General features: G+C 42.5%; 1 protein-coding gene across 1 annotated transcript in view; it reads right to left on the bottom strand.

The window, feature by feature from the left end:
* The window catches only part of NYAP2 (neuronal tyrosine-phosphorylated phosphoinositide-3-kinase adaptor 2), a 141635-nt gene that overhangs the window by 67440 nt on the left and 48049 nt on the right, over positions 1–26146 (bottom strand). Inside the window, exon 2 of the mRNA XM_026073086.1 lies at positions 12309–12607. Coding sequence (XP_025928871.1) covers positions 12309–12607 — 299 coding nt within the window. The remainder of the gene's footprint in view (positions 1–12308; positions 12608–26146) is intronic.

Here is a 26146-nt window from a genome sequence, read left to right as displayed (position 1 = left end):
CTTCTGCCCAGCAAATGATGCTTCTCCATATGTCTTAAAAGCTAAGACCTGCTGACATTATCAAACACCTAAATCATCTGAGTTTGGTATGTAGTGAACATCAGCGATTTTAAGTAAGCCTTTGCGGGCCTCAACCATAGCTGCTTATTCATATATTATCTGCTGCCCAAGGGGTACTGAAGGCCTTTGCYGTATCATTTGGCAACACTCAAGTAACCATATGCATATTCCAGTGTGAATGCAAATCTTGGCTTCACAAACACATTACTATTGCCTGCTAGTTATCATAGGTGAGGGAGATGATATGGGAAAGCATCACTTGCTGGGCTTTCATGAACTTCTTGGAGAAGGTATGGTAGAGAGGCTTTTTGATCCTGTGCTTGTACAGACACTCAAAGAAACACATCTCCAAGATTTCCTGGCTCTGGGTGATTTCCAAATACAATACCTACACCCAAATACTGCAGTCTGAAAGGATTTAGAGAGAAAAGGGAGAAGGAGGAGGAAATCAAGCTAGAGAAAGAAGCAGGAAGTTTAATTAAATAGGAAGTTTAGCTCAACTACTTTGTATCTTTAGAAAAATATTCACTATTTGCTCACTTCACTGAATTGTTGCTTTGGACCATAAATATTCTATCTAGAATACTATCAGTGACCATATGTAAAGACTTGAATAATTTCTCCGGAAAAATAGGACTGTTCATTTTTTAGATCCACAATACTGCCCATCTTCAGCTTACAGATATAATAACTAGGTCAAATCCATTACTTGCTTACATAAGTAGCAATCTGTTTGCCAAGCTTCTAAAATAATTGCAGCCCATTAAATCAAGCTGCCAGACCTACAGAGGAGATATTGTGCATAACACTGACCTCTTGGGGACCACCAGATGAAATATATTGTGTCCAGCTATCACATGGGCACGGCAGCCCTCCCAAACGCCACGCTCTCCCCCAATGCTCTCCACCACAAGAAAGCGACAGCTTTCACTAGCACCCGCCTTCCCCTCCAGAAGTTTCGCAGACTTTGTCCAATTCCTCTCCCCCAGGCTGCTGTCACAAGGCTCCTCGCTGCTGCTGACTGGCAGGTCCGGCAGGCCCCTCTGCGCTGAAGCTCACGTTTCAGACCGAAGCAGAATGTTGATCACAGGGGTTGAATGAGTCACTGCAGCAGGAGCAGCAAGAAAGTGAACGAGCCCCGCTGAACAGGAGCACTTCTGCCTCCGCCAAAAGCACACAGGGTGACCCTGCAGAAGCACTTTCTGCAGCTTGTCACGGAGCATCTTTGGGGGTAAATATAATCATAGCTGAAGTGGACACCGCACTGTTAGAGYGGCTCACAAGCACGCGGCGCCTGGAGATATAACACCTCTGCGGCCAGAAGCTGAGCAGCACTGAAATGCTCAGTGTAATCAGCTTTAGGAAAAAAGCCTCACAGCTATTCATTTTACCTTCGCCTCTGCAGGGGTGACTCGTCTCTCCTTCTCCGCTCTGAACACAGTGCTGACAAAATTACAGACAAGCCACATGCTATGAGCTGTCCCCTCTCAGAGCTTTTGTGTGGCTGGCCGCTCTCGTCTCACGTTGCGCTGCTTTGCAGACTGCTCCAGTGACACTAATAGAGCTTTATAATGGTGTTAAGCTGAAGGGTCATGCAACTTGGCCTGATCACCATACGTTCACCGAGTACAGCCACACTGTACAGTAACATTTGGACGGTGCTGTATGCGGCTCCAGACAAGCGTCTGGAGGATTCGCTCCTATTTCAGAAGCCAGACTTAACCCCACTGTGTCACCTCAGAAGTCAGAGGGCAGATGAGAGACAACGAAGGACAGCAAAAAGGAACAGAGGAAATGCTGCTCTAAGCAACCCCTATCCCTGCATGACCTATTCAGACCACAGGCAGAACTGGTGGGAACAAGAAAAAGACCTGATTAAAACTCACCACACCCTAAAAAAAGGGGGGAAAAAAGTCCAAGAAGCAGAAGACAGAAGATGGGACAATAAGAAAATGTGGAGCTCTGTAACAAAAATGTTTGCAAAGTTGAGGTAAATAAAAGGCAATCAAAGCAAGTACAGCAAGAACCCAATCTTGTACCCAAGATCATCACTTGCCCCCCAAAGCAGCAGCTATCGATACATGGCGTGGTGCTCCCAGCCTGCCCCATTTCACCATCCACCAGCAGCAAAGCTCTTTGCAGGCATTCAGCTGCACCTCTGAGGCACAGCCTTGGRTACAGGACAGCAGGGAACAGCATAACCTCCAAGCGGACCCACTGCTTAGCATCTCCTGGGATTGTATTCACTGTAAAATGATGACATTTAGCGTTTTGCAGGCCAGGACCGTAACCACAGCCCAGATTTTGCAACCTTATTYGTGCAGTGCAGCATCACTGACAGCAATGGGAAGCGGGGGGAACCTGAGCAGTTCCTGCTGCCAAGCCGCTGCAGACCTCCGTTTCCATGGCGATTGCCCTGCGTTCAGAGACAAAACCCTGCCAGATGTGGGGACCTTCACACGGAGCCAGTCCAGTCCTCTCACGTCCTCCCATCTCTCCTCAAATGGCTCTTTCCATGGCTGCTCACAAAAGCGCTCACGCGTGTCCCAGCAGCCCATTTTGTCTGCGAGCAGACATACTCTGACCATAAGTAGTTTTGAAGGTACTTCACRAAACAAAGCCCTCATCACTATCGCTATTTTACAAATGAGGAACCCGGGACACTGAGAGACAAGTGAAAGGCTCGAGGTCATTTAAGTCAGTGACGGACCTGCTAAGAGCCCTGTTCCCCTACTTTAACCACCGGGAGATGCTCAGCATTATTTACAGGAGTCCCAATTTTGCATAATACTTGCTCACATGCAAGCATGTATTTGCAGGACTGGGACTTTACTGAAATTAATCGCTGTAGATGTTTACCTACAACAGCTACAAAAATTACTTCATCTTGAAAGAAAATAACAGAAAATTCAGAACAATGGAATACCTTGAACTTCCATGCATTTGTTTTTAAAAACTCATATTTAAGAAAATAAAGATGCCAGACATATTACCAAGTTCTTGAAAGCATATCAGTGTAGTTTCAAGTTTGTGCTTTGTGCATGTTTGGGTTTTTTTTAATCAATGGGTTACTTACCATTTTATTCACCAAAATACAAGCATTAAGAGACTTCCACTATCAGAGCAAAAACCTAATCCCATTAAAACCGTCCCAACTGAGGAGACAATTAAATCAGTTGTAGACTTAGGGCACCATCACAGCAAACCTAAGGCAAGATTTATAGCAATGTCATCTTTCTTTATACCAGCAAGAGCAAATGTTCATGGAGAGCCTGCTCCCTGCGCAGTCCCACCTGGAGGGCTAGATGCCAGGAATCTTCTTCATCCCACAATGCCCAGTTAGGACCAGCAATGCACTGGTTTTACTGCTTCCAACACAGAGCTGGGTTTTCCAGGCTTGTTCATACTCAGAGAGTCCTGAGCTTGCAGGACTGGCTTCATTTTGCTATTAAACATAGAGGAACTAGAATTATTCAGGTGTTACTCACGTGCAGGCTGCTTGTGAATCTGATTATCTCAAAGAAATGATGGAAGCCATGGCAAATATTAGACCACTGTGTGGGGAATGGACGTTAGGTCCTGTCTCTTGATGTCAAGTACACTGTGCTCCAGCTTCTTACTTCCCACAGTCCAAGTCTCCCTCAACCCCGAACTAGCAGCCAGATGCAAATCATGCTGGACTTTGGGGAACATGCTTCCTGTTTGAGATGCCAGCAGTTCAAAGTTGTGGCCACTAAAATTAGCACCAAAATTTGTGTGTGCTTGTTTTGTTTTTCCTCTGTGTCTACGAAAAGCCCAGGCAGGTAAACTGTGACCTCCAGGCAAGTTGATGGCACTGCAAAAAGGAAGCYGTGCTCTGTTGAGCTGTCACTGCTGTGCACGTTATCTCTACACAGCACTGTTTGCACACACACAAACTGAAAAGCATAAAGTGCCAAACAGTTGCAGCATCTCAAGCATATGTTGCTTGATGTCACCCAGCATTAAGCCAAGTGGAAGAGATGAAAGCAGCAAACTGGTGCACCAACCAAGATGATTATATTCAAACAGCCATCAGAAAGAAATTACCAATGAAATGGAGAATAGCCATGACTGGATCTCACCTGGAGTCAAACTCAGATCTCTTAGGATGTGGCGCTGCTAAGCACCACACACTCCCGGTGAAGCCAACATGAGTGCAGGGTGCTTGGCCCCCCAGTACTAACCTCTTGGGAAGAAATGCTTCAAGTGCTCAGGCATGCTTCACTCCATGAGGATTTGTCTTGTTTGTTTGTTTAAGTGAGAGCAGAATTAGGGCATCAGTGAAAAATAAGGTAAGATGAAGAGGTGGGAATCCTGTGCATTTGCTGTGGAATAAGAAGTGCAGCTGTTTTTTGTTTTTTCCTGTAATTCCAAATGAGTTTTGCCAAACACCCGTATTATCACAGACCAGCTCTAAGGGTAAACAGGGACTTTAGGATTTTGATCTCATCCCTCAAACCCTTACTCATTTGTCTGCAATGCCTTTAACAGACAATGAGCAGAGACCGTATGAAAAACAGAAGTGCAGTAAGAGTATTCCAAAATTGTTATTTTTGTAGTTTCACTGGCATTTCCTTTTACTTAACATATTCTGAAGGGCTGTCAAAACAAGGCAAGAGAATTACCTGGATATCTTCTCCACTAAGTTTTTTTTTTTTTTAATGATTTTAGGGGTCATTCAGTGAGGCAAAATAATGCAGGAATCTAGTGTTTCACAGCATTTCAGCTTACAGGTGGAAATACTGCGAGAAGGCCCATTATGGCTCCCTGAGGTGTAAATAAAATATACAGTCACAAATATGCCTTTTAGTTATGCGTAGCTATATCCTAGGCTTGACATACACTGACTTTATGACAATGAATGGATTTATTCAAACTGTAAACTTCCAGTTACACAGGGGCTATCAGATTGCAAATTAACCATGCAGTGGACATGAGAAACTACACAATAGCTTTCTACAGAGACTCTCTTCACTATTGTCTTTCTGGTACAGGTTATTGATTCAGACACCTCAAGAGCACAGCTGAAGTACTCCCAGGGTTGGGTTAGCTCTAAAAGCAGCCTAGTGACTTTTACATGGTGGGAAGCCCATGCCAGTAATCTCTCCTAGATCCAGGCTGGTGTCATGACCAAATGGCTCATGTTTCCTTGCCTTGTTGGCATGTCCAAGGACAACAGTGACCCTACAGAGTGAGCCGACCTCAGGGGGGCCAGGAGAACGTCTCCTACTCAGCATATGTCTGCATTATGCTCCACAGTGCTTTAAGGTCCTAGATGGTCTGTTAGCTTGGGGCAGGATGGTATGGATTTATGCAGGCAGTTTGGGTCAGGTTTGTAAACTCTCCCAAGACCTGAAGCCCACGTGGCTCTGCAGGAATCGCATGAGTTTGGCAGGGCTTACGAGCTTCGGCTTAGGGCAGGCAGCCTCCTCCTGGACTGGCTGCAATCGCAGTCAATCTGGTGAATCAGCACAACACTCCCTGTACTCGTATTAGCCAGGTTTTTCCATTAACAGGAACATCACAGCTTCCAATACCCGTGATAGCCAAGAGGTACCCATTAGGGGGGCCGCTTGTCTAATTTTGTGCTCTTTTCAGAGGTGCAATGTTTCTCTAAGCAAATGAGCAACACCCTAAGGTGGAAACAGAGATGTGAAATATATAAAGCAACTTGGTTAAATTAAAAAGAAAAAAAGAAGACATTAAATACTCCGGATAGACTAGCACAACACAGCTAAAGTACCAACTGCCAAGTCTTGGGCACAAGGTAATTCCCAAGTCGGTAACTAGATCATCATGTCTTTTAACACTGCATGGTCTATTTTCTGTTCAGTGCTTGCAACTTCCATTATCGTTAATGAGTATGCATATGTGCCTTGAGGGTAAGAACATCCTCCCTCTGTGGCTTCAAAACTTGTTTATAAATCCCTCCAAAAATCACATTGTGTTCACTGTTTTGCACAGAAAGCTATTATAACAGCTCTATGAGCTGATGCTTTCGTTCTTCCCTTCCCTTATCTGAGGGACCAGAAAAGAGAGCCGAAAAGATGAAGGGCCATAAGAGATGGTATGCACAGAAAAGTAATCCAGCTATGGGAGCTGCAATCTGAAAACCAGCTTACTGGCAGAAAGTGGCAGACTGAAACCTCTGTAAAACAAAACAACACAAAGCAACCCCCCCACACACCCTCCAAAACACTACCAACACTCCCCTGTCTTAAAAGCAAAGCCTTTGAAAATCTCAAGGCTGTTAAATGGTAGAGATTAGAAGGAAACCTTGGCTGTATCCTTCCTACTAGAGCACAGCTCAGTGGGAACAAGCTCCTTCAGCAACCGAAGGGGCAAACTGCAGCTGCCTTTGCATGAGCAGCTGCACTGCCGGGGACGGAGGCACTCTGCTCATTCCTCGCAGCAAGACCAGGCTAGCAGCTCCCCTYGCAGCCTTTTAAGGCAGGGCAGTGCAACTCCAAGATGTAGGGCTAAACAGACGCAAAGTAGTGCTGGGTTTCTAGTGGGAACCGCATTTCTCCAGTGCTGCTGAAGGCACTGTATCTATCCATCTCTATGGCACTTAGACACATAGACACATATGGTGGTTAAGAGCTAACTCCACTTCACTCTACTGACGGTTGCATATGTCTCTTCTGCCTCTGGCTCTGAAATTCCCCCTCCACTATTGCCAGCTTCCTCCTCCCTATGTGCACAGTTTAAAGTTAAGCCCTCTCAAGCCTTACAATCTGTAAGAGAGACGTTACAGTGTACAAACCATAATGGGTAACCCAGCACTGAGATCAAGAATCAGATTAAACTACTCAGAGGTATGTGGAGGAAAACAGATACTGTCCTGCCTTACACATGGCCGAYCACCAGCCTTTGTTATAGCTAACATGTTAATACTAACTACAGGTATTCATGGATCAAAATGCTGTGTTTAAAATATAGACTAGGCTGCTGGAAAGAGGAAAACGGGCTAAGAAGCACACAGCGCACACCAAGCCAGCCTGAGAGCCTCCTGGGCAAGGTGACGCGCAAGGCTCCAGCCGAGAACCTGGCCGGGGAGTCCACGTCCTGGGAGGCCGCTGCCGCGGAGGCTGCACCTCAGGAGCGGCAATCCTTGGTTCTGCCGCAACGATGCRGCCTTCCCCGTTCACACTCACGCTCCAGCTGACCAGCAGCACCCCAGGCCACAGCGACGCCTGGCCCTAGCGAGGAGGGAGCGCGCCGGTCTGCGCGAGCCCTGTGCTCAGGGCCCCAACAGGCCTCACGGCAGGATGCTGCTGCCCTCCCTGCCCGCCCCGCTCCTGTGCCAGAGCTCTGCCCCAGAGCAGGGTGCCACAGCAGCACTCGTGTCCCACAGCTGTGCCCTAAAACGGCCCAGTCTGCCACAGCAGCACTGGGCTGGAACGGCTGGCAGGTGGCGGGCAGGCAGCCAGGAGCAGCAGTATCTGAACCTGCCCACAGCTACACCCACCAGAACTCCTCCGCCAGCCCCTTCTGCCCTGCTAGCTCTGAATAAGGCTCAGCAGAGATGCTTTTTCCTTTAGTAGACAGAGATGAAAAGATCCAGGAATAAGATCTGCTATAAGGAAGCATATGRCATGCTTACTGCAGAGGACATTGTTTCCAAGTTTATTTTAAATGAATTATTAGCTATGGTAGGAAATAAAAGGAAACTAGAACTATGGAAAAACAATGAAAGCTCCAAATCCCTTTAATCCAAATCCTGTTTAGCCAGAGTAGCAAAAGCTCAAGTTTAGAATGCAGACTGACCCGTCTGGCTGCCGGGAAACCGGACTGATGAGGTAGACCAGCTGGACCGCAGCTCCAGCTCCAGCTCCAGCTCCAGCTCCAGCTCCAGCTCCAGCTCCTGCAGTTGCTTTCTTTGCAGAGAAAACGTTCCCTGCAAGCCGCCCACGTTCAGAGCTTGCCAAGCAACAGAGCCGCTGCCGCTGGGTGGGCTTGCTGAGCGGCCAGGCAGATGCCTTCCCCACACAGGCACTCGGAAGGAAAACACTACAACAGCTGCACGGCTTCCAAAAGCGGGGCTCTTTGGAAGCACCACCACTTACCGAGCTTCAGCCTCCCCTGGGCTCTGGCACCAGCAGAACTGCAACTGCAAACAGCACTTTGAAAATCCTACTCTGAGTTTAAATCTTTTGTGTGTGTATATACAAACACACACAACTTGTGTTTACATTATACATAAATGTATACATTATGCATATATAAACTGCATTATGCTATATATATATATCTTATGTGTAACTTCAGAAAACTAAAACAAGAAGTTATTAACAAAAATTTTTTAAATACAAATTGCTTCATTATTGTTTGTGTTGGGGTAGGTCTGGAAACCCTTCTTGTGGACAAGATGGGAATCATATCAACAAAAAACACTGCTTGAGGCTGCTTACATTCAGCAGTTATATTGTTTTATTACTTCCTTTCTCTGTAAAATTGGGCATTGAAAGCACATTAATTAGTTAAATTCCTGCATTTTCTCATTAAAGAGCCTCTCAGGATCTAGAAGAGATATGCTTTCTGTGCTGAAATAAAATGACCCTTTTCAGTTCACTTCTCACTTCCAGCATGTGATGTAGGGGGCAAAGTTACATTTGTTTGCTGTTCCTACCAGTGTTTGAAAACTCTGCAGAAAGACAGCTTAGGTTTCTAAAAACAACCTTCTAGAAATCTGTCACAGAGGACAAATGCTTGGGGCGGGAAGCTTTCAGTGGGTGCGTATGAGAAGTAGTTGGAAAAGTGGAAAAGGAATAAATGAAGCCTAAGAGGGGACACAAAAGTATGTGTGGAAAACCCCACAAATTTAACATCGAGTTAAGGGGAATCTGGCCTTCAGTTTGGAGCTTGCTCTTTCAGGCCCAGAGTAGATGGAGATGCAAGGCACCAAGAGAAGCGTTATCCCACAGCTGCAAAATGAGGAGGGTTCATATGGGTCACTGTGACTTACAAGAAGATTTTCACACTCCCACAGATTTGGAAGCAAGAGCACTTAGAAGAAAGGTTTACACAGCCTGTGTTGCTGTTACTGATGCTATTTATGTTTTAAGAGGGAAAGGTCCTTCCAGCTCATGACCAAACTTCTCCTACCACTTACTTCTCAATAAAGTCAGACTCACATTCAAAACATCATAATCTATTGTTGTGGTAGTTGTTACAACGTGATGGATTCAATACTTYGACTTTATCATGATCAGGAAAAGGATAAAAGTTACCATCAGCAGCTTAGTTTTTTTCTTTTAAACTGGATCATTACCAAAAAGCAAAAAGTAAACATATGTTTAACAAAAAGAAGAGTGGTGAGGCTGTCCCTGGTTGCCTAGGAAATGCAGCAAATTCCTTTTCCAAGTAGCCACTGCTCACACAATAGGTACTATAGTTTGAATTATTCTGTACTGCTATAAAAAAAACAAGCCTGGAACAATTTTGTGTCAATTCCTTGGTACAGATTTGCAATAGTTCATGGAGAAACAATTCTTTTTTCACCATTGTTTTCCATAGTTCCTGGAAATAGTTGTAGACGCATTCATTTTTTTGTCCACAAATGCCAGCAAATGCCACAAATACATGCAAATGTGTGTATGAGACACACGCATATACAAATATTTGTGTGCAATATGGACAATAGTGACTGAAGTTTAAATCTGTATGTTCTTGGACTTGAGCTCCAAAAGACCTCCCAAGGAAAACAGGAATGTTCACCCTATGGATTATCTCACCTGAAACTGGGAAGATGCTGTTTTAGTTTCTTGAATTCAGAGACTGCTACTGGAATGAGAACTACTAGATAACATAAAAATTTCACCACTTGCACAGAAAAACCAGACTGGCAGAATCAGAGCATCACAGGATTCTTTGAGCCAGGGACAATAGCAGATTATAATACTAGATTTGCTAAGGATTAATTGTGGAGTGACAGTAGTAATTCCATATTCATGGACAAACTTGGTTTAGTATTCATACTAAATCAATACTGCAAATATGTTTCCTAAGACAATAATGAGTTTCCACTTTCACCTGATTCTTCTCATCTTTAGGGGTCCTCATATGAGTATGATCATGGATTTTATATAAACATTCCTAAATTCTTTCCTTCATCAAAAAAAAAAAAAAAAAAACCTTACCTTGGAGCATACAGGAGATAACAAAGTCTCTCTTTCTTGGTGACAGAAGAGCATTTTAGAAATCCAGTCTGTTCATCTAGACACCAGCTTGTAACACTCTTGAGTGTATCTCAGACCTTAAGATTTGTCTGCTTACTTCAAAAAACTTACAATCTGATCTTATTTTCTATGTATCAAACTCTGCTAAAACCCTTGTAAGTTCAGCACGTATTAAATCAGACACAAATAAACAGGACAGATGTTCTGAACATAACAAAAACAACGGTATGGTTAAAGGGTCTTGTCAATTCAAAATCTCCAAAAACTTCTTCATGATAGTCTAAAAGTGCCTATTGCTGTATGACATACAAACCAGCAGAAGGAATACAATATAGTTGTGTATTCAGTATCACAGAGATTCTCAATACTCAGTAAAGGCATTTAGTCACACTAAAAGGTAACATTTGGCTATTACCTAAATTATTATTATGATAGTGATGATATATTTCCAGAGCTCTTGCTATGAATATTCAGCTCTTGATTATAGGAATGAATCTGAGGTGCTCTACGGCACTTACTGGAGTGCATATTACCATTTTGATGAGTAGGAGAGGAGAGGAGGAGTGGTACTTGGCCTTGGACAAGGATTGACAGAAATGTCAATCAATTTCAAACTTTAAAATCTGTCAGAGAGGCTGCATATTAAGTCCTTGGCATCCAAAATCAGAAGGCACAAGGAACATGAGGGAAAGGAAGTAAAACTTGCAGAACCTTCCATAATAAAAATGCTGAAGAAGATCTAGTTCCATGAGGCCACAGACTACTTATGGAGTCTGCTATAACTTCTCTAAGAYAGGAAAAGTGTTTTGATGTGTTTGGATTATTATTATTTTAAGGCTGTGCAAGTCTCTTGCTTCTTAGTAAATGAGGAAAAGGAGAGCCTAGATGTAAAACAGACTCCATTCCTAAGCATCCCAGAGATAATGCCAAGGTCAAATATATTAAACTGCACAATGATACTTGTGTGCCTCTTACATATGCTCACAGGAATATTTGTTAAACAGTTTAGAAAATGCTAGAACCTATTTTATACCACTCTGCCTGCAAAACAAGCTTCCTTAGCCCCTGTGAATCTGGTTGTGCAGACAGGCTATGGAAAATAACAATAAATGTCATATACAGAGTAACTACCAACAACAGCATCAGTAAGACTATGGTTCTGTTCAGTGTGTGGTGTGCATGCTCACAACTTTGTATTTCTGTTATCACCAGTGACCTTTTAAAATCAAATTTGCGTAAAAGGGGTCGTAGCATGAGTGTAGCTAACCAGTATTTCTGGCCACAACCACGAGCCAAAGGGATATGTACTAAGAGCACACTTACTGCATGGATGTCAAAACTGATATGCAGCACAACAGTGGGACAGACCAGCACTGATCTAAACTATCTGTCCATAAGGGTTCCTTACAGTTCACACTGTGAAGAAGAGTAATCCTGATCCAGCAGGGAGTACAGCTGGTCCTACTGCCATATGAAAGGCACTTTCAGCATGGCTGAAGGGAAGGCTGAGTGCAGATTCATAAGCAAACACAAGCTTTGGGTAATATATGATATCATCTCATGTACAATTTTTACCATCAGATGGTATTTACTTGCTATAGAGTTTCACAGCCAAACAGTATTCTCTTTAATAATTTCTACCTTTTACTTCTTTGTTGAGGAGGACCCTGTCCAAAGCTGGGGTTTGTATAGTGCTAGTGGTCATAGTAAGCGGTCCTTGGCTGGTCTGTAGATAACGCTGTGTCCGTAAGTCATCTGACCTTTTTCCCTTTCTTTGCTGCAAAACAGCAGYACGCCCCCTCTGTACTGCAGAAATTCAACTCAGTTCCCAGTGTATAACAAACTCAACATGGTATGGATCTATAAGAAATGTCAAAGGTTGCCAATTATCTATTGGTCCAAAATTTGCAGAAATCTAGTAAACCTCTGCTAGCATTGTTACACAGATGGGGAAACATACAGGTACTGTTTAAATGCAAGATTATCAATTGGCTAATCTTAACACTGGGTCTCTACAACCTTTTTCCAAAGAACTGTAGTGTTTACCTTCAGTCCTGTCTGGTAGTTTCCCACTCTTACTTGTTGTTCCAGTGTTGACTGTTTCAGATGAGGTGCTCAATTTGGTGTTGGGGTCTCGCTTAGGTTTTGGTGGTGGCTGCTTACGAGAGCTGCTACTTTCATCATCGGTTCCTCCAACAGAATGAAGAGACTGGGATCTCACGGTAAAGCCACTGGAGCAAGGATGTGGCAGTCTGTCCTGAGGAGCAGGCATTGTCATAAATCCCATGCGGAAATGTTTTCCCACGTAGCTTCCTTCATTTCCTCTCACTACTTCTCCACCTATGCTGTAAGAGAAAACATACACACAAAAGTAAACAATCCACCTCTGCTTCAATAGCACCAAGAAGCAGGTCTCGGTTTCATCTGTAATTTGCTGGAATTGGGATATCCAGTAACCATGATCTGTAATAACTTAGTATATACAAACATAATAGCTGTGAGATTTTTTGCTGGAACAGAAGATGGTTATAGGAATATAGGAACAGAGATGATTTCCAGCCTTCCAAAATTTGGTGTATTTTTTTTTTTTTTTTTTGTGTCTTGTAGCAAAATTGCAGAAAAAGAACATAACCAAATTCTAAGGTCACTACAGCTTCAGTGATGTGGATCCCACCCTTAGTCCAGAAAGATCTGCAGACCACTCATCAGGCTTCTTTTCCCACGAGTCACAAAACACTTCTCCAATGGCTTACAGGCAATTCAAACACTTAGTATAAAACACACAAACATCACAAGAATTCTGAAGTGAAACCAGGGTGTGACTAAGTCATCCCTGAAGGGAAACTTGCAGGGTAAAAGCTTCCAGCTAATACTAATGAGGGGACATTCTTCAATGCAATAGAAGAATATTAAAAAAAAAAACCTTTTCTCAGCTTCCCCACTGACATAGACACCAAAACCTCTTTTTACAAACTTTTTTATTTATAACAGCAGAATTCTCCGTCATTAATTTCTTCTATAGATTTATCAAGCTTCATCCCATAGTGATTTAGGTTCCTTCCCCATATGCATCACTGAACATATCTGGAATGGAGTTTAGGAGCTTCACTCCTCTGAGGGTTAAAAATCTCCTGCTTACTTCCAGGCTAAGGATGCCCTGACCATAACACTATGCATTATCCTCAGGTCAGTCTTCCCCATTGTTGATATTTACATCCCCGACAGCAAAAACATTAATTAAAAAAACCCAACAACTTAGTCTTGCAATTTTTGCTTTGTAAACAAACAATGTTCTTTTCCGCTTTTAAAACAGGATGACTATTAGAACAGAGTAGTCTGTTCTTCAGCGCAAGTGAACAGAATTGTCAGTAACTGAAATGCAGATACACTGCTATGCACTCAAAATTTTACAAAGAGAAATTGAGAAAAGGTTTTTACTCAGGTTGCATACCACTGTGACTAGAAATTGCCTACAGAGCAAATCTGAAACATCAGAAGTCAGAACTGAGTTTTTAGGAAAATGAGATTGCTGGCAGGGCAAAGAACATTCTTTTAGAAATGCAACATCATGTATTGATTTGCACTCCCCCACACTCATCTTTGACTGCAGACATACATGTATCTTGGGAAATAAGGCTCTTGGGGTACAATCAATCATTCCCCTTCAGACTAAAACATGGTAAGGGAGAGAAATGTTCTAAAAATTACTTGGATACAGGAAACTGAACATTAACATCTCATCAAATCCACATGAATCTGCAACATGAGCAGCATCAGACTGGTAAGATACAAGTGTAGGAGACGAGAGGGCAATGAGCTGTGGAACACCAGGAAGAAAAAACCCCAACCATTCAGAAACACAGGTATAGAAAGAGAAAAGCTCAGCTGAAACGAGTGCTGTCGTACCAAGCACTGCATTGTACCGGGATGGCAGGACTGAGCACTTGGCATTATTTCTGCTGTACTCAGGTGTGCTTATCAGTTCTGAAACGCAGTTCTTCCCGATGCTCATGCTGTAAACCTACAGCACATTTCAATTAGGGCAATTCAGTCACCACACAAAACAACTCGGCTACACACGCAGGTCAACAAGGGCTCTGTTTACAAGGAGCTTTGAAATGGTATCACTGTGGGCATGTAGAAATGTCAGTATGAGAACCGGAAAGTCCTGGAAAGCCCTAATTGCCTCCTGTTTCCCCTTCACATAGAATGAAGCTGTATGCAGGATCAGTCTGCTCTGTAAGCTTCCTATCTGATGTTGCCCTGGGCTGGTGCAATTTATTTGGTGCTGAACACATCTCCTTCTCTAAAAGACAAGAACGTTTCTCAATGGTTCATTTGAAGAGTGAGTAAGGTCACTGCATTCCCTGATACTGCCCCCAGGAGACAGTAAATCTTCATCTTTTTTGCAAGGTACACACAAGCTCTATCTCATCATCCCCACAGATCGGTACTGTGCAATGCAGAACTTCATGCATGATAAAGCAGAATCTTTATGAGCTTACTGAGGTCTTCCCATTTTTATTTCGATTTCTACCAGTGGAGAGATCCACTTTCCAAATTGCTCACAACTGAACAGGTCTAACTGAACATGTTCCACCCTCTAGGGGGCACTGACACATACCTGCACATGCATACACACACACACACAGAGCCCTCGCACACATGCATGCACACACGTATGCACATACCGATCCATGTTTATAACCAAGCTATTACTGAATTCTAATTGGCATCAATTCCAGAGGGATTTACAGCCAGAAAGATCAAAAGGTAGAACTCATTAATTTGAAGATTAAAAACCTGTAGCTAATTTAAATGATTAACTACGCCTCTACTAATCTTTCATAAATTGTTCTGAAAATAATACAATCCTCTGATGCTAGAGTACAAAGAAGTGCCTGTCACATTATTTAAAGAAGATTACTATCCAAACATGCTGAAGAATGCAGGTGGGGAATCTGCTTCCTTCCTTAAGTCCATTGTACAAGACATGTATAGCAAACAAAATGTCAGTTCTCCATGTGCTTGACATGTTATAATTCTTATCAGGTTACTCTACTTCCTTAGCACATTTACCTGACTTCTCTGTGGAGGTATTTAGGCAGATTCTGTTCTGGATGTACTTATACAAATTCCCCTGAGGTGATGGGTTTGACCCTTTGCTAAGAATACACAGAACTGCGTTCACGTGAAACATGTTTTTACCAAGCTGTTGCATCTTATATTCCAGAAATAAAAATTTTCTTAACGAAAGTACAGTGTGTAAAAGCACTAATTCATTAAACAATTGAATCATGTTTTTTCTCATTCCCTCCCTCTCCATCATTGCTTTTTTCATTCTTTGTTGAATTCCTTTCAACATCTCAGGTGAAAACACCTCCCTTCCTCACTGCACACTACACTTACTCCAAAATRAACAGCCTATTGCCAAGTCAGAGAGAGTGGCAGGCATGGACGGGAGCAGGCCTTGCTCTTCTGCTTCACGGCTGAAGTAGGTCTGGCCTTTCTCTTCTACATCCTCTGGTCAGCTACTAGACAAAAACATAAGGATACCATTTCCTCCTTTTCCAGCATATTTAAAAGAGAGTCCATGTCTCTTTGTAGGGTGTAGGAGCTGACCTTCAGCTGATGGCTATGCACTGTAAACCCCAAGACAATGAAGACTAGCCTCTAAATCTTGGTCCTGGACCCTGGTCATCATTCAGGATCACAAAAGGTTTATGTTTGTTACTTATGCCGGAAGTGACTCCTGAGTGTCAGCAGTGTGAGTTTCCCACCATAGCTTGACTAAGAAAGGCAAGAATAGTAAGAGGAGTGCCAAATTCATACCTCAGTAATATGGAACGATCATATCTGATGGATCGGTCCATCGCTTCCAAGAGAAACAAGTCACTCCAGACTCATCCCCAGGTAATAAGTATAAAAGCAGGGTGGCAGAAGCGAAGAATGGCACCCCTCCTCCAGCAGCAGCATGCTGACATGAGATTTGGACTTGGGCATGCAACTTTGCGGTGCACAGTGCTGCTCATGGTTCATCATGGAACCAGACAGAATCAAAATGTTTACTTATGTACTCCTCCTGCTCGGGACTACAGGAGTTGGCTGGCGCTGGTATATGTCCCACTACACCTCAATAGGCTGAAAAAGATTTATATGCACCTTGCTGTATAAAGAACTATAGAGAGAGCTAGGGGAAATAATTGTGGAGATGATCTCACTCCATTATTTCTGACAGCAAAGAGCCTGCACTCTTCATTGTACTGATAATGAGTTCTATCTCATTTCAAAACTGTATTATATGAGTTGCTGTAAGTATTACACAGTTTATTAATATATATGGAAATACAGATTTGGATTATTCCTCTGGGAAGTTTCAATTTGAACTTGGCTAGGTTCAACTGCTTCTCTGACAAGGAATTATATACAGTATTCAAGTAACCGTTAAAAATGCAACAGRCATTTGCCTACAAAAAGACATGAATTATATAATAATAAAATTAATCATACAATCACTCATGCTACACACTTAAAGCAAAGCTGACTTAGTGCTGAAGACATACTTTGGCATATGGCTAGGTACAGTGACTGAAGTTGCAGTGAATGGAAAAAAAGGAGTACAGCGAAGTTTCCCCCAGACACCCTTAAGGAAGTGTGTTCTGAAGCAGCTTTGCTTTGAAAAACATGTTACATGGCTTTTCCAAAGTTTATCTAGTAATCCCCTTTTAGACCACTGAGTGCCAGATTAGACACTTCCTCCTTGGTCCACTGGAAAGAAGTGAGCTTTCCCTCCCTCTCCCTCTTCTACACAGTACTGGAAATTAATCACTACAACAAATACCAAAAAGGTTGAATCTGCCTTAAATTAGTAATAGCGCATTGTAGCTTTCACTTCTAAAATATGAACAAGAGCTTCAAATGATGGATCTGATGAGTCTGGTTCTACCTCCAGTACAGGTTGAGCTGTCACCTGAAACTTCTGAGGTCAGAACTGGGCTAGCATAAAAAGCACACTGGGCTTGCTGTACAAACGTGCAGTATCAGCCTGCCTACGTGTAAGCTGTAGGCATCACAGACCTGGCCAYATCACAGCTCACCTTATTGCGCTCTGCCTCTTGTGTTGTATCAGGTAGGTACTGAGCACTGACCAAACTACAGCATGGGATAACTCAAATGTTTAAGTGTCTGAAGAATTATGGAGGAGAAAGTCTTTTAAAGTCTTTTATATTATTCATTTTATTGCACATAAAAAGAGGTAAGTTATATAGCGAAGCTAAAAATTGTAAGTGAACACAGAAAATAATCTAAACGAACACAGCATTGGGAAGGTCATTTCCACCTTGCTTTGCCAGGTGTCATACCATTCCCATTGACAAGAAATACATTTTCAAGTTGTGAAGTTAGAAACCTAAGAAAGAGAACTTGTCATCACATTGCTGAAAAATACATGGCAAAGAAAAAAATATCCAGAGACTGCCTGCCTCAGTCAGTGTGGTCTAATTTCCATTATTCCTACTTAGCATTACAAATAATGGTTTTACTTTTCTGTAAAGTTTTATTACTTGATCAAGGCAGAAATTGAATTAATGCCTGGAAAACAAATTAATAGCTGTGTGAAAACTTTTGTCGTGATTTTTAATTGTAAACAACGTGGAATATTTTTATCTCTTGGCCCAGTGTTAAGAAGCAAGAGAATTCTTGGGAATACATAAGTCCCATAAAGTCAGAATGTTCTAGAGCTACTTCTTCTTCCAGGCCGTCTATCTACTGTTGTTGGTATTTATCCATAAATTCTCTTATCAGTGCAGACTTATAATGGATTAATTTCATGCCTCAGGCCCCCAAAATCACTTGGTAGTTTTCATCTGTGTAAGAATTCTTCTCTTCCTGTGCTTCTTTATGTGAGATTTTCACACTTTTTGTCCACAATTTCAGAAAAGGAACTGCACCTGATTATGAGACTTAACTTCCTAGATACTGGGAAGGGCAAAGTACTCTGCTGGTCATGAGGCATCTCTGAAGGCACCTTTGCGATCACCGTGCTGCGGTGGGCCCCAAACTGGGACTATACCAGGCCACCTGCCTTCGCTGCACRCCGAGATTGCCGGCAGCCAGGAGAGCCCGCTGCAAGGGCAGCTACTCACTCTGCTCCCCAGCAAGGAGGAAGACTCAGGCACAAATACTGGTTTGTCAGCCAGCAGAAAACGGGCTGGGAGCCTCTGCAGGTGTCCCTGGAGAAAAGAGGAGATCTACAAATTACAGGGCAAATACTGCACACGGGAGGGCCGAGGCACTTCCCCTGGGGGAGCTGCAAACCCCCCCAGAAGTGTCCTCACATGACATCCATGTAATTCATCAGGGAAGCCATCTGCCTCAGAAGGGAAAGAAAAGAGAAATTACAAAAATGAATTTTGATGACGTAGGAAGATTCAGAAGTCCTTCATAAAAATGACTAATCAACAGAAGAAATATGAAAGGAATAGAAATATTTGACACAAGGACTGTATATGAGCTGGCTATGGATGTTGTTTTGACTGAACAAACAGTAATTCATCCCTTCGTGCATCTAGTCTTTTTTTGGGTTAAGAAAACAGCTACTGTTATTTTACCCTTTTTTTAACCACTTGTTTACTCCTATGCCAATGAACCTCCAGCTCCTCTGCTCATATCAAATGTTCTGAGTATAAAGGGCTGAAATGGCTTTGAAATGTCTATTCCCCATCAGAATAAATTATACACATACATACCAAGGATGACACATTTTACTTTGTATCTGAGAAGCACTTTCAAGATTAGCATAAATTATATTTGTAAATTAGAGGTTGGATGCCAAAAAACCAGAAGATATACTATTTTTATCCCCCTAAACATGATTTCAGCAGACCATGAAATGTAATACTGAAGAAAGAAGGGCAGCAGCACAATCATGGATTCAGGAATTGCACTGCAAGTACGGTTTTATACAAAGCTACACCACATTAATACAGAAATTAAACATACAAACAAATTACACACATTTCTTTTCTATCTTTATTTTTAAATCATATTTCAGAGGCCCCATTCCTTGCTCCCAAGCAATGCTCACAACTGATTTTTCTCTGCATCACTTCCTGAATGACTGCAAATGACTCATGATAATCTTACATCCAGATCCAGAGGATAATACAAATCATCACTTTTAGGTACAGGCCTAAAGTATAAACGAATCACTACAAAGGTCAACTTCAGAGTCATTTCGTGCACCTGGAGGAATACCTGAAGTGAGCAAGTGACACGTCCATGCCCATCACCCACCTTCCCTCTGCCACATGCCTCAGCTTTAGCAGTGAGAGATCAGGCGCTGCTTGAGAAGTCCGGCCTCGCAGGATACAGAATACGTTAGTGCTGTAAAATAAACTGTACTCTTTTACCGTACCTGTCAAGCCCACAGGCCCAGGGCTCGACCCTGCTATGAGCAGATGTCCCCTCCTTGCGCACCTGCATGATCGCACTGGCATCGCCCGGAGGAGCGGCAGGAATTGCTCGCAGCTTGGCGATCCCTTTAACCAGGGGCAGGGCCGAGCTGCGGGGCAGTCCTGACACAGGTTACTTCTAGGAACCTGTTTCCTCAAGCTAACACATCATCATTCCAGCTTCACTCGTTAACTCTTCAAAAGCCTGTCCTCACAACATTTTAAACGAGACTCTCCTAGAGATGGTGGCAGATTCGTTACGGATTTGGCCCCCCCACRCCACACCACGGCACGCGTGAGCGCTGAATGCAGCTTCTGCCCTGCGGGCTACAAGCCAGCACACCCCTCATCCCTGCCCACTTGTGTCCTGCCCAAGGAGGGGCGAAAACCCCACAACAGGCACTCACGCTCACGGAAAGCCCACGACAGGCAGTCACGACACAAGTGCTTACCACTGTCTCTAGAAGCTAGAGAAATATTTCAGGCCTGAATCACAACAGTTGAAATAACCTTACCCTAATACACGGGGGAAAATACACTTTTATGTGTAACAGAGAATCCAGCAGAATTCAGTGTTACTGTCATTTTGACTCCTGCCATCCAAGATGGGACTGAATCTTGCACATAAAAGTCTCTGTAGTTTAAATTAAATCACCATGTGTTTGGCTGCATTCTAAAATTAACTGATTCCCTGCTGAAAGACCAAAGGACTACTGTAATCCATATGTGCTGCACAACTGATGATAAAAGCAAAACTAACCAAGACTGTCCACAAGAGAGGTTTTGCAAAAAAGCCAAATACCCACTTTTCAAATGATGATTTACTATGCTCCCGAGTCACCTATTTTTATAATGCAAAAGGTTGGAAATGCTAGCAATGGTTGGGATTCTGAAAAAACACTTCAGAAGAAACATTGTCAAATAAAAGTATGTATGCTATTTTCACAACAAATTTAACATTATCTAGTCAGCCTGGAAAGGACTAAGGTAAGGACCCTTCTGATCCACAGAGAACTCAACAAAACTGCATTTCAGGAGTTTGAGCAAAAGTACAGGTACTGCTCATCACTTCCACTGACATTGCCTCTGTCTTTAGTAGGCTGTATCTTAAGTAGTCGATGGACTAACAAAGAGTACGTTGGGCTGAACTACCACAACTGCCCGATGCTGCTCTCCTCAAAGGACTGACACGTAGTTCTGTATCTGTGGCACCAAGTCTCCAGCACCGCAGCCCCACCGCAAGACGGATGATGAACTGATGCATATGGAAAGCTCTGTAACTTGTGAATACACAGGAAGCTGAACAGGCATGAGTGGAGAGCACTCTGCTCTTATACGACTACAGATAGTTTTAATTTTGCATGGGAGATGCACAGCTAAAAGCCAGTAAATGAAAGCTCATATGCTCCAAGTCACCTAGAATTAGTTATCAACCATATGCAATGTTTAAACAGAGTGCAAATGCATGTTCACATTAATGGAGTGGGGCTTTGCATCCTGTCAAAAATGGGTGGCACTAGAACAAAGTTGTATTTTTGTCACATTCAGAGGAAAACCACATGGGGTAGACTCTATTATGCCTGAGCAACTGTGGCTGACTAATTATTTCAATGAGATATGTGAATAAATTAACATGCAAAATTATTTTCGTGAATTCTAGTAATAAAATGCTCTCTGAATTAGGATAACAGTTTTAATGGAAGCAACATTTGTAAAAAGTTAAAAACCTTTTTGTAGATCAGATGCTGGGAAAAGTTTAAACAGACAAATGAAAGAAACGTGCCGATGCTCCAAGATGGGTGATTTGCAAACCAAGTGCACAGGAGTCGTGCTCTGCCTGCCAAGGTGTTACACGATGCCTAACCTTTCTGGAGTCAGGCTTATTTCAGCCAGAGAGGTACAGGTGCTCTTCTGAGTACCTCTAGCAAACACCACTCTACTTTCTGCTGGGCACCTCACCATACTGTCACAGATGCTGCACACAGAAACATTCAGCAGAAAATCCTTTTTCTGCACTGGAACCATCCTGCCAGAGGCAGTTGCCTTGTCTTTACAGCTAGCATCTACTAGCCCTGTGGTAATAAGCATACATACCACTGTATCTCTGTTCCACCTGATTTTTGGAAGCCAGATTGCACTTCATGTGTTGACTATTACCACTTTGTGATTTAACTGGACAAGAGCTCTGCATGAACAGCTATTTGTGCCTTGCAAAATGAACTCCAAATCTAAGCACATTTTTCACAAGTGTGATACACCCAGACAACAGGAAAGGGAGTCAGCCCTTGGGACTTGCACAGTAGACTCTCCCTCTGTTCTTCTTCCCTGGACAGCCTCCATATGATAAATAAAACTACATCAAATCCTGTAAATGAGTATGCGCAGCTCTCAGAGTCAAAGTCTGGAGGCTTGTTCACTAACGCATAAAGCACCCTTTGAAAATCCCTCTGCCTATGACACCTCTTTATTCACAACAAAGTGACCATTATTGTCACGACAGAATATTAATGTGCTTCACACCTAAATTTAGAAATAATGATATAAAAGAACTTCTTCCCTGTCTTGATGGATGTCAGTTACTTAGCCAGGGCTGTCAGATGCTGGTTATTTGTTCAGAGAAATAAATAAAAATGGACATGGTATTTTCAAAAACACAGATGATTTATTGCATGTCAGAGTGCACAAAAAGCAAGTACAATGTGCATACAGGTCGTTAAGACTCACTGATTTTAGTTAACCCACTGAAAGAAGCCAGCCAGCAAAAGGATAGCTTGTCCCAGGTATACRTGTACCCAGCGTGCCCCGAATCAATTCCAGACTTATGTTTTCTGGTTATGTTCATCACATGTCCATGCATTTCCCTTAGAAATCAGTGTGTGTCATCCAAATGCAACGTACAGATTCTTTTTTACCTGCATCCATGCATAGAGCTAATGGGTAAGATCCAGCGACTCTAGCAGACCACTGAAAGGCCTCTACGTACATGGGAATTTAACACCAGAGACAAACAGCTATGATAAAAGCTGCCAATAACTGAATTACCTTAAAAATCAGCACACATTGATTTCCATCACTCACAGAACTACTTTTGCAAATCAGGATGTTGAACTGATTATTATTTTTTGGTATATTTTTTTCACTGCATTTTTTTTCCCCCTTCAGGGTAGCTTTTTGCCAAAGAGTTGAGGAAAACTACATCCAACAAGCTCCAATACTGACAGACGGTCTAAATACTCTTTTAGAGGAACAAATGCTGCCTAACTGCTCCTTTAGTAGCACACTTCTTACATTGCGCAAAGGATCATCAGTACGGCTTACGAAGCTACAATGAAATGAAATTTTGCTAAAGCAACAGCAAGTATGTCTTCCATGCTGTGAAAATCTATTTGAGGATTTTTTAAGGGTTTAAAAAATTAAAGTGTGAAACAAAACAAATAGTAAACACCCTTGTAACCCGGGGAAAAGATGCGTTCAATGATAGAATGGTAAGTAAGAGGGGGATCTACAGGCATACCTCATTTTATTGCTCTTTGCTTTATTGTGCTTTGCAGATATTGCCTTTTATTTTTCTTTACAAATTGAAGGTTTGTGGCAACCCTGCATCAAGCAAGTCTGTCCATGTCATTTTTCCCACAGCACATGCTCACTTCGTGTCTCTGTGTCACATATTGTACATTGTTTTTTTAGACATAACGCTACTGCACACTTAATAGACTACAGTATAGTGTAAACATAACTTTTATATGCACTGCGAAACCAAAAAATGTGTGTGCATAAATTGTCTTATTCTCAGCTAACTCTATGGAGCTGCCATTCCCTGAGTGGCATGTTTATGTTCAAAATACCTGAGCTTTCAAGGCACAGTGCTTTCTGTGAGTCATGGTGAGCTGTGGCCGCTGCGGTTACATCCAGTCTGGACCTCACTTTACAAAAAGATAACAAAAATAACGTGTTCCTCCTTTTCTTTGCATTAAGAACCACTACGAAAATCGGCAAAGTAGCTGGTAGTAAATTTTATTGGCTGTAGACTTCTGGGCCACCTAAGTCCCTTGAAAAAGCTTGTTACCTAGACGATATATTCCTGACATTACATGAACTGTGTTTGTCATCTCCCGTCGCCACACTGCAGGCAGCCGTCTCCTCTACAGCTTAAGCCAGGAGAGGGTTTGGAAACACCTTGTATGTAAACACCAAGCGCTGCAGCCCAAACCAGGCCGTCTGGATGCTGCACGGCATTTAGGGATATCGGTGTGTGTCCAGTAAGAGTAATTCAACTCTGTGTTTATTCCAAGAACGCACTGCTGCTTCTCTGCCCCTTCCCCGCCGCTGCCCACTGCCCAAACAGACGCTCGGTGAGTGCAGTGCGGCAAGTCGGCTGCTGTCAGCTCACGGGCACTGGCATCCCCCAGGATTTCAGTTTTTGTAAGCCAAGACAAAAGCAAATTAATCCAAGATGGTCTCACAATAAAAACTTTAAACCAGAGCAGCCTGCACTTGCACACTTTGGGCCCCTACGCATGTTTTTGGATGAAGCGGGCTTTCGAGTCCTAAAGAAAAGCCAAGAGAACATATCTTCTAATACGCTCTGTCACCCACTTACTCAATGCAGCAAGTAAAGAGCTACGGAGTTCCAGAAACGATGAACTGAACCRGACTCCACATACACTTCTGCACATCTGCCCTGGAAGTAATTCTCTAGAGTACCTGAAATGGCATGCAGAGATGTTAACATTTCTGGTGATGACCAGCTCATTATTCTGCTCTCTATGATCTCTTTTTATTTTATTCTTTACTGGGTAAGAAGTGAAAGATAACCTTTGTTAAGTAAGCAAATCAGCACCTAGTTATTTAGCCAGTGGATGCATTTCTTTACAAAGGCAGATGATTAGGTAAGAAAAGATGGAAGAAGGACAATTACATTATTGCAACTCTAAAACCTGCTTTCTAGAAAGTGTATGTAGAGGTAAAGGGGGAAACCAGCATGTTTCACATTGGGATTTTTGAGTTTATGTAGTGATCTGTGGTGGTGTTTTCATATAACCACGAGAAACAGACACACTCTTGAAATGAGAGCCAACGCTCATTTTTAAAACTGCAGTAGAGTATTGAAAGGAAAAACAAAACGCAGCCTCAGTATTGCAAGACACTAGAGAAAAAGCTTGGGAAAACACAACAATGGAGTTTTGCAGATATTTGTGAGTAATCTAAGGTAAAATTTAACAGGTAGCTTATACTTCAGATATGTATGCAGTAAAATCCTTAGGATAGCTTTGATTCAAGTCCCAGAATAACCTCAGGAGGGCTCATGAAAGAGTAATATCAGGGAGAGAAAGCATCTCCCAAGGAGAGAACATTCCCTGCTGTGAAGGTGACAAACTGGGTTGTCTAAGAGAGTTTCTCTAAACCCAGCATCTGTAATTCTTGAATTGCCGATAAAAATAAATGCAAATTATAATCTTCTATAATACATGAGTTATTTAGGCATATGCTTATTAACGTGTGTTTATTGCCCTTCAAGCTGAATAGAGGAACAATTAGACCCCTTTTTAGAAGCAGTATTATGGGGCATGTAGATATATAACTTTGATTTACACAGTATGACAGGCAATCAATGTGCGTCAGAGAAAGCCTACATCAGCAAAGAGACATGCTAAAGCTGCATTTGAATTTTCTTTTTTAGGACTGAACAGATGAGAGTTTCCTTCACATTCTGAACACAATGGGAATGGGAAACAACCTGATTTTCAGCCTAGGAGAAAATGTACTGCTTCAAATTGTATGAAAATGAACAGCACTAATTTTTATCCCTCACTTTCAATAGAATCAAGTTGTGCATACCAGAAAAAGGAAAGCCAGACACATCCCAAAGTCTTTTATCAGAGCCTTCCACTTGCATATACCACAAATAGTACAGGAAAAACAGCTAGAAATCAACTTCTATCCTACATATTTCATTCACATGACATATACATTAAATTCAACTGATGAACTGAAAAGGAAAAAAGAAAGCCTATAGACTTTTTTTTTTTAACAATTAAACAAAACAAAGTACAGTCAGAAGTGAAAGACTGAATTCCTGTACTATTACTGGGGTTCAATGAGAGCAGTTAAAGATCCTATTTAAAAGACAGATATTACTTCCACAAAGGTTTGCATCAGTTGTCAGAGTATGAACTAACCACCTATTTCAGCCAGGAAGTGTCTGATTGCAAAATCATGAAGCCACCAAAGAAGCTGGTCTGTAGGAAGCAAACGTCTAAGTCGATCGAAGCAGCAGCATCTTGCTTTGGAAACCACAGGGTTGGCTTCAATGTAATACCTCAAACTTGAGAAAAACATACCCTCCCCCACCAGAAACCTGAGCAAAGCTGTGTCCCCCAGTCCCCACTGAGCCATTATCACAGACGGCCACATGGCAACCCTTGTCAGCCT

The sequence above is a fragment of the Apteryx rowi genome, unplaced genomic scaffold (assembly GCF_003343035.1).
Source record: "Apteryx rowi isolate R43461 unplaced genomic scaffold, aptRow1 scaffold_36, whole genome shotgun sequence".
In the NCBI taxonomy this organism is placed as follows: domain Eukaryota; kingdom Metazoa; phylum Chordata; class Aves; order Apterygiformes; family Apterygidae; genus Apteryx; species Apteryx rowi.
Note: the sequence above shows the minus strand (reverse complement) of the source record. Positions and strands in the feature narration are given on the sequence as shown.